The 19,752-nt window shown below is 42.1% G+C and overlaps 1 protein-coding gene across 5 annotated transcripts in view; it reads right to left on the bottom strand.

Annotated features, from left to right (window-relative positions):
• Positions 1-2,945: 2,945 nt before the first annotated feature.
• FMN1 (formin 1) overlaps positions 2,946-19,752 on the bottom strand; it is a 447,127-nt gene continuing 430,320 nt past the window's right edge. For all 5 annotated transcript variants that reach the window (XM_059056125.2, XM_067028908.1, XM_067028906.1 and 2 more), the window contains 2 exons: positions 9,304-9,388; positions 2,946-7,088 (listed from right to left, as the gene is read on the bottom strand). In XM_059056125.2, the coding sequence (XP_058912108.1) occupies positions 7,044-7,088; positions 9,304-9,388 (130 nt within the window). In that variant the 3' untranslated portion in view covers positions 2,946-7,043. The remainder of the gene's footprint in view (positions 7,089-9,303; positions 9,389-19,752) is intronic.

Raw genomic sequence — 19,752 nt, 5'->3', positions numbered from 1 at the left:
TGATTCCTATTAGGATGCTGACTGACTTCACTTAAGTTTCTGGGCATTCAGGCCAGTACTGTTTTTCCAGGCCAAAGCACGATCCCCCTAAATCAAAGTCCAGGGGCACTCTGCTTCCATGCTAGTCTAAATTAAAATTCAATGAAAGGAAGAGACTATGATGAATTGATGACATGTTTCCTCCAAAGAATCTTAAAAATTATTCAATTTCTAACTTTAAAAGTTTCTGCCTTTTTAAGAGTATCTTCCATTGTTTCTTTAAAGGGAAGGCCTTTTTTTCTTAATGCTTATATTCTTATATACATCCTACTAACAGTAGGGTCATATTATTTGCATCTTGAGAAATTGAAGAATTGTAAAATTAATATTTGGCATAGACCTATCCCTTTGGTAGATCCCCAAATCCTATGTGTGTCACTCTGGGCAGAGAGAATTGTCACTAGACTTTCCCCCTCACCCATGGATTTGTTTCCAAAGGAAATGAACATCTTTAGAGGATTATGCAGAGGGAAATCTCAGTGGGTTGACACTACCTTCTTCATGCCTTGGTGGTCAGATCTGAAGAAATAAGATTATAGGTAGGGACAAGTTGCCAAGAGGAAAGGGAAAAAAATAAGCTACTTGTAGTTTGCTCAAACCTATATAAAATGGAGATTTTGAATCTCTTAGTCTCTTACTGGGAAGAGTAGTATAATCTTTGTGTGCCAAATACCCATTTTTATATACCTCATAGAAACCTGGAATTTGGAATCCACCCCAAGAGTTCCTAGAAAGCTGTGCATTCCTAAATACACCTATCATCCATGTCATGGTGTGGTGGAGAGTAATTTCCCTTATACTCAGTGGTCTATGCGACTAACCTCTCATTTTGGAAAGCTGACTGAGATGAGTAAACAAAAATACATTTGTTTCACGAGACAAGAATGGAAGCAAGCCCTAGAAGAGAACAAGGAAGGAAAGTACGTACAACTTTGCCAAAGATGTTGACAAACCACTGGGCATGCATGCCTGAAAACATTAGATTTCTTACTTGATATACTAAATACAACACATTGGAAGCTCACACTATATATGGGCAGAAGTATTCATTCTCTTTTAAGACATTCTTACAGCTTCCAAGACAAAAGAACCCCTTGGTGTCTGCACAGGTAGAATCTAGGGAAATGCTCAGCCTACAAAACTGCTTAAGGGTGGTAGAAGGTTGTTTACTCCACGGGGAAGAAGGCCAAATTGCTGTGGGCTCATTTGCATTTTGCTAGCCCAGTGCTATCAGATTTCACACAATGCATAAAAAAAGTAGCCCACAGAAGTCTATGAATCAGCTTTCTGAAAAGGAGACAGATACACTGGAGATTCTTAGTATATTTAAGAGAAGATTAAAAATAGAAAATTATATGTGCATATGGAATGTAGAATAAATTAATGGCTTTAGCTACCACTCTCATTTAAAATATTGAGATTAAGTCAGCCTTCGCCAGATTACAGCATGAAGAAGACATTCATGAACAAATACTTTATAGACATGCCAGAGTTCGTTTGAGCACTGACTGAAGTGAACCATCATACTAGAGAAGGGAAGACAAGAAGGAAAAGGTCATGTTACTGTTTTATCACCAGGGTAGTTGGGAGAGGGGCTGGGGGTGGAGAAGAAATGAATCGAGGATAGGATAGGATAGCTTGAGGTTATCCTGTCCTCAAGCTCCATTGAGGACAGGATAACCTACTGAATGAGGCTTGATCTGCTTCCCTAATCTCTTCACTGGTAGAAACTGCATGGGCGCCTTAAGAGACAGAGTAAACTTGCTGCCATTTTCATATCTTCACATTTCCAAGTAAGTTGTCAACTACACAAATTTCCCAAATGCTAAGTTTATATCACAGTGTTGATTAAGCGTCTTGGAACAAATAAGGCTACTGAACTGGCTTCCACGTTGACATGTTAATACTCTTGAATTTACTACTTCTCAGCAAAGCATTGATCTGGGAGGGTTTGGTGGATTGCCCACTCCTTGGGAGGGGAAAGAAAGAACTGTGAAACTAAAATTAAGTGCCTCTAACAAGGTGCCAACAACTGACAGGTGTGCAGAAATGACACAAAATGAGCCTCTCAGTCACATACAGCTGTGTAACTGAGCCCAGGGTTGCCTGGATTCAATCACTCATGGACTTATAAATACCGTTACGGGAGTCTAAAGGAGCCAGACCTGCTGAGGCCTGTTCCAAAAGGTGCCTTTAAGTGACTTCTGCACCAATAATAGACAAGGTTCCAAGCAGCCAGATTCTCTCTCTCCATAGCTGGAAAATGGAAACAGGTCCCACAACTTATTTGCATTTTGGAAAGGTTAAGCACTGGCCATTTGTTTCAAATACTGTTAAATTTGTCCACACAGACTTGTTTCTCTTGTGTTGTAGATTTCTTTATGATAACAAAGTAGCTGACATGAAGGAAAATTCACTTCTTTATTCAATCCACTCTCTTTAGTTGTGTTCCTAAGGTAAAAACCCAACCTATGAAGCGTTGTACTCATGGGCTTCTGGATGTTCCATACATTTATAAACTGCTTTTACGAGAGAAGGAGAGAAAGGAAATTTTCAGTCTAGCACTTCTTTCACTATATTATACTACTTCTCTTTGTACGTGGCTTTTCCAAAAATAAACTGCTCAGAGCAATACTTGACTCTCTTGAATTCACACTCTAAACATCGCCTGGTTTAGGCTGAAGTCTCAAGTGGGCAGTTAAGAGCTCTTACTTTGTCCACCACGCTCATCAGCCCTCACAGCTGTTCAAATCCTTGTGTGCTTGGGACTTCTATAACATTGGGTTTCACAATATGTCTGTTTTTTGTTTTTTGTGTGTGTGATTCAGGAACTAATTAATTTGTGGATTGCTAAACCTGCTAATGCTTTTTTCCTCCTTCAGGTCATTTTTTTTTTTTTTTTTTTTCTGATTAGAACAGGCAGGATCAAAGAAAAATGAAGCTCAAATCTAATGAGAGTTCTTCTTAGCAATTTTTAGACTATTTAAACTAATTTATAAAATTGAATATTTGATATTTGCATCAGGTATTTTTGGGGAAAAAGCTGTATTTTTTGCAGTTCTTCCTTCCCCTTAACATAGAAAGCCCCAAACTGGTTTTATCTTTGTTTGGCGAGGGCGCAGTACTACAAAAGAGATCAATTAGAATGTCAGGGAGTGAGGAGGTTCCCATGTCAATCTTACAGTCTGGTTACTGGAAAAGAGCCCGCAGGTCTGCACTGCTAATTCCACTTCCTACACTGGCTGTCTATGTGCTGTTTGCTGTGCTAGTGCATGCAATGATCTGCATCAATAACACCAGGCAAGAAAGAAGCAGAAATAGAAATGAGAAAATATGATGTCCAAGAAAGCAAGAATGGAAGTAAAATGAAAATTCCTCCATACAAGTGGTATAATCTAGAGAGAGATGTGCAATCCCAGTCCAACAAGCAAATCTTTACCAAAAATACACTTACGTCTCTTTTGCTACATCCAATCATGGTCTTGGAAGGACTATACCAATGACTTCTTCATCTTGCTGGAGGTTTCCAATACCACCAAAGAGTTTTATTCCTTCCTTTAGTTCTTCTGCGTTCTCCACCAGCAGCATAGGAGCTTATCATTTAGGGAAATGCCTTTCCTTATAGTACTTGTGAGAAAAGGAGGTGCCTAAGGGAGGCTGAGCAGGCGTGCAGCTTCTACTATTCTTACCGGAAAGAAGAGGGGGTCAGAGACCAGCACCCAATCTGGCATTCAGTTCCTCAACCATGTTGCCAATTTGTTTCGGCTAGAACATTTAAAGATGGAAGAGCACCACTGGATTTCCTTATTCTCCTTCCCAGATTTCAGACCTTCTCTCTTCATAGTTCCTAGGTAGTTGCAATGAATGTTTAAAGAGGTATCACAGACATCAACCAAAGATTCAAAAGGTAACTGTTGGGCAGCAGGTCCATCACCTGTGACCCCCGGGCCTCGACCATCATCACATCATCCATTTCTTCTTGGCCACCTCTTCTCTTCACCACGCCCCCTCCCATAAGCTGCCTCTTCTTGGGTTAAAAAACCATATGGCACACCTTCTCCTCACTTGATTATTGATACCTCACAGGCCTATATTTTTAACTAACGTGTTGATATCATGCTTTTGTGTCATATATGATATACTTGTGTGCTCGATGATTATGCCAGTTACTCATGCCGGAATCTGAACTACTATCTGCTGTGTCCTCGGATTTAATGAACCTTGGCTAGGAAGAGATGATGTTGTTATAAGTTAAGGTTTCTCCGAGTCTGACTAGTAGGTCAGGTGTGAGTGTCTGGTTAAACGCAGAGTAGAAATACTGGCCACTGTCCCTCTAGTGCAGGCAGGGCTATGCTTAGAGCAGCCAGAAGTGACCACCCTGCTAAGTGGTACCCCAACTACTACTTCTCCATGAAAAGTTTAGGGACACCTGTTGGAGTTAATACAATCTCAACTGTGTTTTGGACGGACTGTTCTCAGGGCCTCCAGGTTGTTTTGGATGGCCCACCTTGAACAAACTCTTGTGAACCTTTACCGAGCATCAAGTCAAGTTAGAAATGAGGGTGCTGTCACAATGCAGTCCACGTGTGGACTTGGGAAGGGTGTCCAGATACCTAATGCAGGATGCAAACTGGGAGAGAATAATGGGGACCCTGCCTAGTGTAGTGATACAGTATCACTACATTGGACTCACTAGGTTTCCCCAACAGAGGTAGGCAAACGTTGCTCTTTAGAAATAGGTATTTGACTGCCAATTTCTAGCCTGTCCACTAGGATGAAATCCAACCTGGGCTGCATTTGTCTAACTCTCAAATTCAGTGTTTCCGCTCATTATTCTTCAGCACTGGTTCCCTGAGAGCAATGTTTTTGTAGGGTTATAAAGCGACAGTCCTGCTTCCCTCCAGTGATTTTCTTGTGAGCATCCTACTTAGAGACCTGAAGTGGGCTACAGGGACCCCACTGAGAGCCTCCTGCCGTTCTCTCCCATCAAGTCTTTAAGGAGCCATTAAGGATCTAGACTTCTGTTGTTCTCACTAAACTCAAAGTTGATTCCCAAGCCACAGGCAGAACTGGAGCTTTGTCTTTTGTATGATAATGCTAGAAGGACTGTCACAGAGCACAGGGTAGCTGTAAGTAGAATTTGTTTTAAATTGAGGAATTCCTTAGGTCGTCTTCACCATTAAGTGAAAATGAAGAGAAACAATCTAAGAAAGCGGTATGAAAAGCTCGCTCATAAGCAACTTCTTTTAGTCATGTAAGTTCTTACCTGCTCTGCTATTTTGCTTGTCTCATCCTTCTATTTTTTTGGGGAAAAAAACCAAACCATATTATTATATTCCTTTTTTTTTGAATTGTTAGAAAAGGTGATTAGCACACCTGCATGAATATGGCTTCACGACTTGATTTGATCCTGATTGTGCATTCCTGATTCCCCGAATGGGCATTCTGTTAGAATATGGTGCTGCTTTAATTGGCCAAATCTATTATGGGGTCCCTGAGGGGGCTGATGACTAGCAGGCATGTCCTGGGTAGACACTCAGGCACCTGGGAAGATGGTGGGGCAAGGGGCAGGCCACACATGGCAGGTGGACGGGGAAGGGTTTTAAAGTTTCTGCTCATCTCTAGACGGTCCTCCACCAATTGGAGGAGAAAGCTTGGGCCTCTCTCCTTTCAAGGCTGAAACCTGATAGTCTTTGATCCTCATCTCAGTTCACCCCAAGTCTCCTCTCTTCTCTCCTCACAAGATAAACTAGAAGAGTGGTGGCTTAAGGAAAAAATGTTAGGAGAGAGGTCCAGTTTGGTTGCCCTGTGACTCAAGAGGCAGTGGTCACATGGGCTTCCAGGGTCAGAAAAAGCTGCCTATGTATGATATTCCACTCAAAGTTCAATACCAATGTAATCACCTTCTTCCCATTTTGATGTAAAGAACTCTTTTCCTGCCCTTAGTTTTTTTGCTTTTGACATTAAAAAACCCCTGCTTCACCATCTGTCACATGCCTGTCGGTCAAGGTCATGATAAAGGGCTGCAAGTAGCATCTGCTCTCCTGTCTAGAAACTGCCTCCTGGGGTCGGTGGGAGAGGTCCAGCCACATCCGGTTCCAGAACACGGTGTACAGCTCAGCCGTAGGTTACCAAGGTGTTATCCACACATAGATGATTTGAGGTGTGAGATGTGCTCTGATTGATACTGGGTCACTTGTCCAAGCAGGTGTTTTGACCCCAAGTCTGTCCCCACTCAGGTATCACAGTTTCTTCTGGGACAGAAGGGGTGGAGAATCCCTAGTAGTCCAGGAAACCCCAATGAACTGATATGAAAACAAAAGAATGGGTCTCGCTAAATGGCTGATGCCAACTCCCTGTGTCATAATTTGTTCTCCAGGATGAAGTTTATGGCTATTTAACCCCCTTCTCCATCCATGTATAATTCCATTTTCTGTTATGTTACATAAACAAACAATGAAAAAATAACCGTTTTTTGAGTGTGGGAAATAGATAGTCTTGGACCTCTTAAAGTAGTTTTGGTAAGTTTCAACATTTTTGGCGAGAAGGGTGCTTCAGGATCTTGCTGCAATAGGATCAAAATTAAGATCAATAATCAAACCAGCAGTACGTAAAGACCAAGGCTTGAACTTGCTCAAGGCAACTGTCACAAAATATCCTTCTCTTCTTCTGTCACAAGTTTATATATATCAGGTTTGGGTTAGAAAGCTTGAAATCTCTGCTTTTAAACAAAAATTGGAAAATCTTGGTAATTATTCTGGTCTCATAACAGAGCGAACTTTGGACCTCTAGAAGAAACAGTTATCAAATACTTCTTCAGCAGTTTTTCATTGTTCCTATGGCTTAACAAGGGACTTCTTTAAGAAGGCACGGGGTGCTCAGAAAGAGATGAGCAAAATAAACATTTAGTGACATATCTTTCGAGAACTTCTTGCAACACTGGTGTTACAAAGGATCATGCAGAGTACTACGTCTCACCGTCATTGTTTTCCTGTGTCTCTGTGTTAGTTGGTGCTCACACTGGCTTCCTTCTGACGCAGTCTTTCTTTCTGTTGTTTGAGAAAAAAAATCGAGTTTAGTCTAACTCCTTTTTAAAAATGTTCATCTTTCTCAAATTTTGGTACATTTCTCAAATGTCAGTCTAGAATGCCGGATAGAGTAGTACCAAATGCCCTAGAAATGAGAGGATTTCTATCCTTTTTCCCAGAAACCCTCAGTTTCCTGCCCTTCCCACCCTATCCCCTCACAACACACAAAATAAATAACCAGCTAATCAACCAACTATATCCATCTAAAACACCGGCCTTTACAATGCCAGGCTGTTCCGTTCTGTCCTCATCTTCTGTGACAAAGGTCCTAACTTCGTAGTGTTACTCAAAGACTCCTCCTATTCGGGAATGCTCAAGAAATAGTTTCTAGGAAGTCTAGATATGAAAAATCACTCTTTCCAAGTCAAGCGTGTCTGCATATGACCAACTTGGCAGGACTGAACAGAGGCTGTGCAAAATGGAGAGGGATGAGATTTAGTCTCTGCAGAATGGCAGACGCTCCCATTTTGCCAAGGATGCTTGCTCTGCCCCGTTCTTCCTGAGCTTCCTTCCCAGCGACAGGCTTCTAATGCGGAAGGACACGAAAGTCGGATGGCAAGATAAACAAGAGTACACAGAACAGAAACACAGACCCTCACTGTTTCTAGGACTTAGAAGTAAATATATTAAGCATAGTAAGACACATGGGCGTGTCTGGCCTTCAAGGTGGACAAATAGAAGGATAAAAAAGAGATGGAACAAGTACAGTCCTTTGCAAAGAGCAGGTGCAGAGAGATGCCCTTTGAGAACAGGTCCCAAGCTTCCTGTGATCTAGGAGATGTGAAAATGCAATGAATTACTAAATTGGCCTAGATGTAGACTTAAGATAATTTTTAAACACCCATCCTGAGTTTGGATACCATGCCTGATTTGTGAAATTGAATCAAGAATCAGTTTATGAGCTCTTCCCTAATTTCCACCAAAACAAACAGGCGACAAAACAAACCACCCCAGGAAGCAGAGGATCACAGCTGAGAGCTTACTCGCCATGGAGGTCACCTATAAAAGAATGCCACGGTCCACCCACTGTTTCCCCTTTGTCTACAGGACTGAGTCCATTCTCTCTGCCCCTGAAAACAAGACTTGGCTGTAAAAGTTAGGATAGAGGCCCAAATAAGAGGCCTGGGGAAAAGGGCAGCGTCTAATGAGGGAGGAAGACAGAAATAAGAGTTGAACCCACTGCCAGCAGAAGATGATGCACAAACACACAGTCAAATGGGCACAGAGGATGTGTCCATTCAGGCAGGAGCTCTGTGAGCTAACCATGGCTGTCCCTGGCCCAGATGTATGGCCCTGACTTTTCCACTTCTCACTCATCAACTTCACTCAACATTCCTTGAGCTGCTGATGGGGTTGTGATGAGAACATCATGGTCGGTCAATAGAAATAACCTTACTTTAAACTTATACCCCACTTAGATGGTCAAAGGATTTAAAGCAGCCAGCAAAAAAGTACTAGTGAAGAATAAAGAAGCAAAGTAACTTCACTAAGGTTTTACAACTAGTAAGTGGCTGATCTGGGATTTGAATCTCTACACCTTGGGTTCCTAACCCATTTAGCTTTTCCAGCTGGAACACAGAGATTCCTTGTGATCCTTACTGAAAATGGGACTGCGGAGGATGACAGTTTCCCCTCACAGCTAGGAAGACAGACTAGCCTGCTTAGCTTCTAGCCCAGGGAGAGCTGTTGGGGGACCCAGAGTCTCGTTCTGGTTTTGGCTATCCAGTTGTGAAGTGATCCTAGGTAAGCCGTATCTTTCTGCATCTCAGTTTCACCAACTATCAAGAGAGGATAATCCCTGCCCCTTTCCTTAACAGGGAAAAGGAATTGGTGAGGGTGAGAATACTTAAGCATTTCAGGAGAACAGTGCCTTGAGAGGAGGGGGATCATGGCGTGGGGTGCGGTGAGGAAGGGTGTGAAATGGCAAGTGACTACATTTGGTTTATCAGGAAATGACCTTGTTTGAATTTGCTGGAAGAGCGCTCGAGGCTGTGTGTGTTCTTCACTCTGTCCTCCCTTATATTCTTTCTTACCCATATGCTACTCTGGGATGGGAACTGAGAATCTGGATACTACTCATTCCTCTGAGTTTTATCCTTTAAATTCAGACCCACTCCTGGGTGCACCTCAGTTATAGTGAAAAATCTTGAGGTTGTGAATGAAAAATGCATCTCACCAGACTAGCCGTAGGGTTAATTTTCTTTGTCTCCACTTTCTTCTCTGCTGTTAACTTGCTGACTGATTCCTGAGCCATTTTCAATCTGAAATGGAAACGGGGAGGGGAGAGGAGGATAAGAAAGGAGAAGAAAAAAGGAAAGAAGAAAGAGGAAGAGGTCAGGTTAAACAAATCCAAATGCTGTTGAATTAACCAATTAGCAGTTTGAAAATATAAGGAACGGTTTTCAGTGCTTTTCATTACTAAATTCAAACTTTGAGAAGGTGACCCTTCTGGGTTATCAAAGCTGAATTTCCTTCACTGGCTGAGAGGCTCACCGAGATGTCTATGGGAAGTCTGTGCTTTTGTAACCAATGCAGGAGGAGTTTCTGATCTACGGAATCCTAGATGGACTCACTGTACTCTCAGGGCACACTTCAAGGCTCTCCAGCTTGTGATCCACTCAGTAGGTAAGATGAAGACAATTTTGAAAACTGAAATTTTGGAGAAACATATGAAAACTACAAATACTAAAATTCACCAGTTCACATTAAGAAAGTGAAAAGAACCCACACAGAATGGGAAAAATATTTGTAAATCATACATCTGATAAAGGACTTGCATTCAGAATACATGAGTGACTCTTACAACTCAAATAAAAAGACAAATTACCCAATTTAGAAAACAGGCAAAGGATTTGACTAGACATTTCTCCAAAGACATACAAATGGCCCATAGGCACATGAAAAGACGCTCGACATCATCAGTCATTGGAGAAGTACAAAGCAAAACCACAATGAGATTATCACTCCACAGCCACTAGGATGGCTGGAATTAAAAAGAAAGACAGTAACAAGTGTTGGAGGTGAGGATGTGAAGAAATTGGAATCCCTCCTACACTGCTGATGGGTCTGGAGAATGGTACAGTCACTTTGGAAAACAGTTTGGCAGGTTTTCAAAATGGTAAACATAGTTACCACATGACCCAGCCATTTGACTGCTAGGTATATAAATATATGTGTACCCAAGAAAATGAAAGTGTATGTCCAGACAAAAATTTATATATAAATGTTTGTAGCAGCATCATTTATAATAGCCAAGAGTAGACACAGCCCAAATTTATATTAGCTGCTAGATGGATAAACAAAATGTGGTATATTAACACAATGGAATATTACTGAACCATAAAAAGGAATGAAGTGCTGATACATGCTACAATGTGGGTGAACCTCAAAAACATTAAGGTAAATGGAAGAAGCCAGCCAGTGACAAAAATCCACATGTTATGTGATTCCATTTATATGAAATCCACAGAGACAGAAAGTAGATTAGCAGTGCCAGCTGCCGAGGGGAGAGGAGAAGGGGTGTGACTGCTAAGGGGTGAAGAGGTTTCTCCTAAAACTAGGTAGCAGTGATGGTTGCACATCCTTGTGAATATACCGAAAAACCACAGAATTGTACACCTTAATTTAAAGGGGTTAATTTTACAGTATGAACCATCTCAATAAAGCTGCTATAAAAATTCAATTCCACAACATGATATTATTTCTTATCCAGCTCATCGATTCAACAAAGTAATATTTCTTATCCGTCAGATAGGCAAATCAAAGTCAGGCAATATCATTTGTTATTGGGGATGTGAGGAAATGGGAACTGCCGAACTGTGCGTGAGGGTGGGTAAATTGGTACAGCTGGCTTTGGCAGCATCACCTGAAACTGAAAACATACATACCCTGTGAGCTATCAACTCCTCTTCTAGGGAGATACCCCAAAGAAATTTTTATAATTAGACACACCTTTCACTGTGACAATATATGCAATAATGAAAAACTGAAAACAACCTAGTGATCAGGTTCAATAGGATAATGGATAGCTGATAAGAGCAAATAGTAATAGCTAACATTTATTGGGTGCTTACTGCATGTCTGGTACTGTTCTACCTGCTTTATTTGAATTAAACCATTTAATTCTCACAACAACCCTGTGAGATAGAAACTTTCACTACTTGTATTTTACAGGTCTTAAGCACCGTGCAGTGATGTTTGTATATTATATCCATCGAATGGAATATGGTATAACTGTGAAAAGGAATAAACTAGATCTGAATTCATCAATTATGGATATCAGAAACATGATATTGAGAGAGTGATGAATTCTGCAGAGTGATAGACTAAAGAGGCCATCTAGCCTGGTGGTTAAGGGCTCGGCTCTAGAACCTGACTGAGATGAATTCTCAGCCCCACTACTTATTAGCTGTGTGACCCTGGGCAAGGGACCTCTCTGAGCACCTAAAAAAGAGGATAACAACAACAGTGTGAGCTGCACAGAGTCATTGAAAAGACTGAGAAAGTACTGCTCCAGGCACTGTGAAATCACTCAACATATGTTCACCACTATTGTTACTGTGTATGCAACATGCTACCTTGCATATATATTGGGGAATAGTGCCCACAAAACAATGTTGTTCACAGATGCCTGCACAGTGTATATGAACATACATGTAAACATCTATTTATATTTGTATGCAGACTGGAAAGATAACTAGTTTCATGATAAAGGTTATCACTAGAAATACAGAAGCAAATGACATTGGGAGGTAGTATGTCTACTGGAATTTCATTTCTATCTGTAATACTTTATTGTTGTTTTTTTTTTTTGGCCTCTCACTGTTGTGGCCTCTCCCGTTGCGGAGCACAGGCTCCAGACACGCAGGCTCAGCGGCCATGGCTCACGGGCCCAGCCGCTCCGCGGCATGTGGGATCTTCCCGGACCGGGGCACGAACCCGTGTCCCCTGCATCGGCAGGCAGACTCTCAACCACTGCACCACCGGGAAAGCCCACTTCATTTTTCAACTGTAAAATCTTTAAGAATATGTGGCAACATGTTAACAATTCTAGGTGGTGGGAATATGGGTGTGTTAAATTATCCTTAATATGTTTCTTTATTTTAAAAATGTCTTCAGGGCTTCCCTGGTGGCGCAGTGGTTGAGAATCTGCCTGCTGATGCAGGAGACACAGGTTCGTGCCCCGGTCCGGGAAGATCCCACATGCCGCGGAGCAACTAAGCCCGTGAGCCATGGCCACTAGGCCTGCGCGTCCGGAGCCTGTGCTCCGCAACGGGAGAGGCCACAACAGTGAGAGGCCCGCATACCGCAAAAAAAAAAAAAAAAAAAAAAAAAAAAAGTCTTCAAACATATTTTTAAAATACCAAATATTTAAAGACCCACCAAATCACAGACATTAAAAAAAACATGCTTTTTCTTCAGGGCCTCAAATACAAACCTTTCACTCAATATTAATCACATACTTGCTTAATATTGAAGAAGTGGCTGAGTGCCTTAGCTCTTTACTTATCTAATTTTGCACAATTTGCTTGAAACACACGCTTCATAATCCAGTCTCCCTGCCCACGTGCACAAGTTAGTTCAATGAATTCAACATGCTGACTTGTGCATCAGAAAAGAAGTAAAAATGAGACAAAGATGAGCAATGATTTAAATAACCCAAGAAATACATCTGCAAAGCTGCCGTGAGAACGGGTACTCTGGACAGGGGCATAGACCTGAGCGTATACACCACAATGCCTACTAAACTTTTCTGCTTGCAGCAGTAACTGTGACTATACCCACACAAGAAAGGAATGCGCTAGAAGGATCAAAGCCAGGTCAGACTACATTGGAGACTGACTACTAAGGAATCTGCAAACCAAGATGATGGTGCTGTCAAGGAGGCCACAGCTTGTAGCATCTACTTTTCTTGGCGTCTCTCCGGCAAGATTTGTTTTCAGAGAGAGCACTTATTAGTGACCCTTTAATCCATATTCCAATGGAATGGTTTGGAATTACTATTTCTCTCTGGGCTCCCTAACTTTTAGGGCACTTTTGGGAGTCATCTTTTGCTTAAGTAGTTCTTTTTCACCTTAGAATTCTGGTCTCTTCTTCCAGAGTTGGTCTTCTACCACACTCCCGGCTCAGCATAGCCTCCTCCAATTCCCAATTTCACTTCTCAGAAGCCCTGCAATCACTTCCCACGTTCTCTCAGTATCTGGGGGGATGGTGGTCAGGGATGTGGAGGCCGGGAGCCAACCTAAGGTCCTGTCCGCACTGCTAACCTTTTCCTACTGGTCAGTGGCTGTCCCGCAGACTACAGGCTGCCATGCATACCCCACGCTTCCGCGGACAATTCCGATCTTGGTGACTCCATCCTGCTCTTCTCTAAATGTTCTCATTCAATTATGATGTCTCTCTCACACAGGGCACTCTTGAAAAATCATAAAGGACTGGGAGAAAGCACAGCTTGGTGGCAAGTAGCTTCAGCATCAGCGAGGCTTTATTCTAACTCCAACTCTGCCAGTTACTAGAAAACTTGGAGCAAGTTAATCAACTATCAGTTTCCTTATATATAAAATGGTATGATATATAGAGCACATATATACGTGTATATATATATATACAATATTAAATCCGTGGTATTATTGTGAGGATTAAATTAATTAATATATCTAGTAAAACCTCTAGTATACCTGGTATATAGCAAGTGGTCAATAAAGGATAACCATTATGGAACCTTCCATCACGGATATAAAGGATTACTCCTTAAGAATGCACAACAGTAGTTTCTGACTACAAATAAAACAAATGGAGCTGTTAGCTAAGTACTATCTTGTAGTAATGCCATTTAGACGTGTCCTGAAGGCAAACCAAATCAACTACTGCTATTACCCCGAGATTTAGCAAACCAAGGGAACTCAGCTCAATTTTTCTGATCTGAACACAGATTCTAAAAGTCATAATGAGAAGCTACACTTCGGTGCAGGCATGACATAAATTTTTCAACCAAATAAATACGAGAAACTATTTCAACTTCAAAAGGAAGATTCCACCTACTTCCTCCCATTTTTCCAGGTTTCTTCGAGGTATCATAAATAAAATTTAAATTTCAAACAGTATAGAACTTCTGAATATATTTTTTTCATGTTAACCTTGTTTTTCTCGTAACCAAAATAACACTTGTTCCTTATAGGAATATTATATATCTATACACAGAAAGATTACATTTTCAGTTTATATTATATATTTAAAAGTGTAAAGAAAAAGTAAGACTCACTGGCCATTTAAATACTTCTCTGAGAATGTAGTTAAGACATAATGGGACCAGTTAACGAAAATTATCACATACAAACCTCTCAGCTAGACAGTAAGATACATGAGGGTAGAGATGGTGGCTATCATTTTTATTGCTGTGTTCCTAGCCCGTGATACAGTAGCCGGCACGCATATACATGCCATGAATAAATAGAGACCTAGTGAACAAAATCGAAAAAAAATCCTTTACTTTCCTGAAGTACTGCTCACTTGAATTTCTTGAAAATGCTGAGCCGTGAGGATGCCCGGGCGTGCAACCTGCATGGTCGTGTGGGGCTTCTTGGTTTAATGCACTCCTGGCACTGTCTTGAAATTATTAGTATATGTATATATATTTTTCTGGCCGCACTGCACGGTACGCAGGATCTTAGTTCCCTGACCAGGGATCGAACCCTGCAGTGGAAGTGCACCTGCAGTGGAAGCACAGAGTCTTAACCACTGGACCGCCAGGGACGTCCCTTGAAATTCTTAGTTTTTGAACAAGGGGAGCCCCATAAATTATGAGGTTGGTCCTGTCTCAGACTCTCTAGGACATTTAAAGTCATTTTATTATTAAAATGGAACATTTTCCAACCTTGTATTTCCAAGGCACATTTATTACATAAAGAAAGAGAAATCTGGTTGGATAGAGTTCATACCTCCTGCCAAGGTTCATTTATTTCTTTGTGTTGTGATCATGTTTACGCACCTGCTTTTTACACTAGACTGGAGCTTCTCAAAAGCAGGGATAGGACTTCACTGTCTTTCTTTCCTTCACATTTTGCAGAGTAAAATGGCATATAGTATATGACCATAAATACTGAGTAAGTTAATGAATGAGTAAATAATAGTGATTAATCTCTAAACTGTAAAAATTCAGGCATCAAGAATGGTTATGGGGGAAAATATTCATGTCCATTCAGGTGCATGAAAATATAAAGTCACTGACTCTCACCTGAATAAATACAACATCACCAGTGCTCAAGACTGATTCTGCAAAATACAAACCAGCAAATTCTCACGAGATTCTCTATATGTCCTTAACAGTAGAGGGCAAAGCTCATTGTGGAGAGCAAGGCTGTTTGTCAATGGCTTTTGTATCATACAGTATGAAACTTACCCCTGGTGAAAGACAAACGTTTAAATATTCTGACAGTCTGGCTACATTATGTCCACTGTTATGATGGAGCATATAGGCTGGTCTTAAAAACTGCTTTGACCTGACGAGAGATTGATGGTTGGATGACTGGGTGGTCAGTTAGCCAGTCAATCTGTCTGTCCACCTGTCTCTCAAATGTCCTTCAGAAACCATGGGCAAAGTGTCCTGCTGAAGAAGTTACAGCAAGCTGCTATCGTTGATCACATTAAATTCACCCAGCATCAGTGTTCTGGTAATGATATGGGAAGAGACTGCAAAGTAGAGGTCAGCAGTGTGATTGACCTCGGAGGGTTTAAACAAATGTAAATTCAGTTTCCATCAACCACAGGAGGTTTAAATAAATGCAAGCTCGCGTGTGTAATGCAGAGACTTCACACAAGAATACAAAGTTCTGGGAGTTGAGGAAGATGGCGGAATAGTAAGACGCGGAGATCACCTTCCTCCCCACAGATACATCAGAAATACATCTACACGTGGAACTGCTCCTATAGAACACCCAGTGAACGCTGGCAGAAGACCTCAGACCTCCCAAAAGGCAAGAAACTCCCCACGTACCTGGGTAGGGCAAAAGAAAAAAGAATAAACAGAGACAAAAGAATAGGGATGGGACCTGCACCAGTGGGAGGGAGCCGTGAAGGAGGAAAGGTTCCCACACACTAGAAGCCCCTTCGCCGGCGGAGACTGCGGGTGGCGGAGGGGGAAGCTTCGGAGCCGCGGAGGAGAGCGCAGCAACAGGGTGCGGAGGGCAAAGCGGAGAGGTTCCCGCACAGAGGCTCGGTGCCGACCAGCACTCACCAACCCAAGAGGCTCGTCTGCTCACCCGCCCGGACAGGTGGGGGCCGGGAGCTGAGGCTCGGGCTTCAGTCGGATCCCAGGGAAAGGTCTGGAGTTGGCAGAGTGAAAACAGCCTGAAGGGGTTAGTGTGCCACGGCTGGCTGGGAGGGAGTCCGGTTGAAGTCTGGAGCTGCCGAAGAGGCAAGAGACCTTTTCTTCCCTCTACTTCCTGGGGCGCGAGGAGAGGGGATTAAGCGCACCGCGTAAAGGAGCTCCAGAGACTGGCGCGAGCCGCGGCTATCAGCGCGGACCCCAGAGACTAGCATGAGACGCTAAGGCTGCTGCTGCTGCCACCAAGAAGCCTGTGTGCGAGCACAGGTCACTCTCCTACCTCCGCTCCCGGGAGCCTGTGCAGCCCGCCACTGTCAGGGTCCCGGGATACAGGGACAACGTCCCCAGGAGAACGCACGGTGCGCCTCAGGCTGGTGCAACATCATGCTGGCCTCTGCCGCCGCAGGCTCGCCCCGCATCTGTACCCCTCCCTCCCCCTGGCCTGAGTGAGCTAGAGCCCCCGAGTCAGCTGCTCCTTTAACCCCGTCCTGTCTGAGCAAAGAACAGACGCGCTCAGGCGACCTATACGCAGAGGCGGGGCCAAATCCAAAGCTGAACCCCGGGAGCTGTGCGAACAAAGAAGAGAAAGGGAAATCTCTCCCAGCAGCCTCAGGAGCAGCGGATTAAATCTCCACAATCAACTTGATGTACCCTGCATCTGTGGAATACCTGAATAGACAGCGAATCACCCCAAACTGAGGAGGTGGACTTTGAGAACAAGATATATTATTTTTTCCCCTTTTCCTCTTTTTGTGAGTGTGTATGCTTCTGCATGAGACTTTGTCTGTATAGCTTTGATTTCACCATTTGTCCTAGGGTTCTGTCTGTCCGTTTTTTTGTTTATTTTATTTTATCTTACTTTATTTTATCCTCTTCCTCCCTCCCTTCCTTCCTTGCTCCCTCTCCTCTCCCCTCCTCTCCTCTCTCTCTTTCTTTCTTTCTTTGTTTTTTTTTCTCCCTTTTATTCTGAGCCGTGTGGATGAAAGGCTCTTGGTGCTGCAGCCAGGAGTCACTGCTGTGCCTCTGAGGTGGGAGAGCCAACTTTAGGACACTGATCCACAAGAGACCTCCCAGCTCACGTAATATCAAACGGTGAAAATCTCCCAGAGATCTCCATCTCAACACCAAGACCCAGCTCCACTCAATGACCAGCAAGCTACAGTGCTGGACACCCTATGCCAAACAACTAGCAAGACAGGAACACAGCCCCATCCATTAGCAGAGAGGCTGCCTAAAATCATAATAAGGCCACAAACACCCTAAAACACACCACCAGACGTGGACCTGCTCACCAGAAAGACAAGATCCAGCCTCATCCACCAGAACACAGGCACTAGTCCCCTCCACCAGGAAGCCTACACAACCCACTGAACCAATGTTAGCCACTGGGGACAGACACTAAAAACAACAGGAACTATGAACCTGCAGCCTGCGAAAAGGAGACCCCAAACACAGTAAGATAAGCAAAATGAGAAGACAGAAAAACACACAGCAGATGAAGGAGCAAGGTAAAAACCCGCAAGACCTAACAAATGAAGAGGAAATAGGCAGTCTACCTGAAAAGGAATTCAGAATAATGATAGTAAAGATGATCCAAAATCTTAGAAGTAGAATAGAGAAAATGCAAGAAACATTTAACAAGGACCTAGAAGAAATAAAGAGGAAGCAAGCAACGATGAACAACACAATAAATGAAATTAAAAATACTCTAGAAGGGATCAATAGCAGAATAACTGAGGCAGAAGAACGGATAAGCGACCTGGAAGATAAAAGAGTGGAAATAACTACTGCAAAGCAGAATAAAGAAAAAAGAATGAAAAGAACTGAGGACAGTTTCAGAGACCTCTGGGACAACATTAAATGCACCAACATTCGAATTATAGGGGTCCCAGAAGAAGAAGAGAAAAAGAAAGGGACTGAGAAAATATCTGAAGAGATTATAGTTGAAAACTTGCCTAATATGGGAAAGGAAATAGTTAATCAAGTCCAGGAAGCACAGAGAGTCCCATACAGGATAAATCCAAGGAGAAAAACGCCAAGACACATGTTAATCAAACTATCAAAAATTAAATACAAAGAAAACATATTAAAAGCAGCAAGGGAAAAATAACACACAAGGGAATCCACATAAGGTTAACAGCTGATCTTTCAGCAGAAACTCTGCAAGCCAGAAGGGAGTAGCAGGACATATTTAAAGTGATGAAGGAGAAAAACATACAACCAAGATTACTCTACCCAGCAAGGATCTCATTCAGATTTGATGGAGAAATTAAAACCTTTACAGACAAGCAAAAGCTGAGAGAATTCAGCACCACCAAACCAGCTTTACAACAAATGCTAAAGGAACTTCTCTAGGCAAGAAACACAAGAGAAGGAAAAGACCTACAATAACAAACCCAAAACAATTAAGAAAATGGGAAGAGGAACATACATATCGATAATTAGAAACATCTCGAATAAACAACCTAACTTTGCACCTAAAGCAATTAGAGAAAGAAGAACAAAAACCCCCAAATTTAGCAGAAGGAAAGAAATCATAAAGATCAGATCAGAAATAAATGAAAAAGAAATGAAGGAAACAATAGCAAAGATCAATAAAACTAAAAGCTGGTTCTTTGAGAAGATAAACAAAATTGATAAACCATTAGCCAGACTCATCAAGAAAAAAAGAGAGAAGACTCAAATCAATAGAATTAGAAATGAAAAAGGAGAAGTAACAACTGACACTGCAGAAATACAAAAGATCATGAGAGATTACTACAAGTAACTCTATGCCAAAAAAATGGACAACCTGGAATAAATGGACAAATTCTTAGAAATGCACAACCTAAACCAGGAAGAAGTAGAAAATATGAACAGACCAATCACAAACACTGAAATTGAAACTGTGATTTAAAATCTTCCAACAAACAAAAGCCCAGGACCAGATGGCTTCACAGGAGAATTCTATCAAACATTTAGAGAAGAGCTAACACCTACCCTTCTCAAACTCTTCCAAAATATAGCATAGGGAGGAACACTCCTAAACTCATTCTACGAGGCCACCATCACCCTGATACCAAAACCAGACAAAGACGTCACAAAGAAAGAAAACTACAGGCCAATATCACTGATGAACATAGATGCAAAAATCCTCAACAAAATACTAGCAAACAGAATCCAACAGCACATTAAAAGGATCATACACCATGATCAAGTGGGGTTTATTCCAGGAATGCAAGGATTCTTCAATATACGCAAATCAATCAACGTGATACACCAGATCAACAAACTGAAGGAGAAAAACCATATGATCATCTCAAT

Source organism: Kogia breviceps, chromosome 3 (assembly GCF_026419965.1).
Source record: "Kogia breviceps isolate mKogBre1 chromosome 3, mKogBre1 haplotype 1, whole genome shotgun sequence".
In the NCBI taxonomy this organism is placed as follows: domain Eukaryota; kingdom Metazoa; phylum Chordata; class Mammalia; order Artiodactyla; family Physeteridae; genus Kogia; species Kogia breviceps.
This window is presented reverse-complemented; position numbering and strand designations above follow the sequence as displayed.